Source organism: Myotis davidii, unplaced genomic scaffold, assembly GCF_000327345.1.
Source record: "Myotis davidii unplaced genomic scaffold, ASM32734v1 scaffold826, whole genome shotgun sequence".
NCBI lineage: Eukaryota > Metazoa > Chordata > Mammalia > Chiroptera > Vespertilionidae > Myotis > Myotis davidii.
This window is the reverse complement of record NW_006297142.1, coordinates 1-795: the sequence shown is the minus strand read 5'-3', so window position 1 is coordinate 795 and position 795 is coordinate 1. Positions and strand designations below refer to the sequence as shown.

Sequence of the window (795 nt, the reverse complement as noted above, 5' to 3'; positions counted from 1 at the left end):
TCCCCTCTCCCTGCTCCCAGCAGAATCAGCCTCAGCTCACCACGGGGCAGGAGCTGCAAATGGCCGCCTCCGTGCCATGACCCGCTCGCTGGGTTGGCCACTCGGGGAGCTGTCAGCCGGGCACTGTCTCCCCGAGGCAGACGGCCAGCCACTGGGGGACTTGGGGTGATGGGTGCGTCCAGCTGACCCTGCATCTGGCCCCGTAAGCAGTGGGCAGAGGTCGCCAGGCCCCGCCCCCACTCACCCGCACGTCATCGTAGCCCAGCAGCCCGGTCATGCTGGCGGACCCGTACAGCAGCTGGATGGGCCGGTCCGTGCTCTGGAAGGTGGACGACCGCAGAGGGTTGAAGGTTTTGTGTGTCACTGCAGACGGAGTGCAGGGGTCAGTCAGCTGCCAGAGCCTGGGGCAGGAGTGGGGCGGGGGCAGGGGCCACGGCTGGCCCAGGCACTCACCACAGGCGGGACTGGAGCAGTAGATGGAGGGCACCCACAAGTCCGCCGAGCCCGTGTCAAAGACGACCTTGAACTTCTGAGGGGGCGTCCCAATGCTGATGGTGCCAACATAGTACATCTGCCGGCGGGGGCGGGGGTTAGGCCAGGCTGGGTGCCCGGGTCACCCCTGATCCCCAGGTGCCAGCCTTGACCTGGGCGTCCTGGGTCTCCTGGAATCGCTTTCCCACCACCCCACCTCCATGGCCGCGGCTCAGGCGGTGCCTTCTTTGGAAAAGTTTCCCATTTTTCCCTGCGGCTCTGTGATCCACAGCCTTCACGGCCCCGCTGGAGTGCTCCCTCCTC

The 795-nt window shown here is 66.7% G+C and overlaps 1 protein-coding gene across 1 annotated transcript in view; it reads right to left on the bottom strand.

Annotated features, from left to right (window-relative positions):
- The window catches only part of LOC102770608 (pepsin F-like), a 6,129-nt gene extending 5,557 nt beyond the window's left edge, over window positions 1-572 (bottom strand). Inside the window, exons 1-2 of the mRNA XM_015569805.1 lie at window positions 454-572; window positions 118-363 (exon numbers count right to left, since the gene is read on the bottom strand). Coding sequence (XP_015425291.1) covers window positions 118-363; window positions 454-571 — 364 coding nt within the window. The 5' untranslated portion in view covers window position 572. The remainder of the gene's footprint in view (window positions 1-117; window positions 364-453) is intronic.
- Window positions 573-795: the final 223 nt, after the last annotated feature.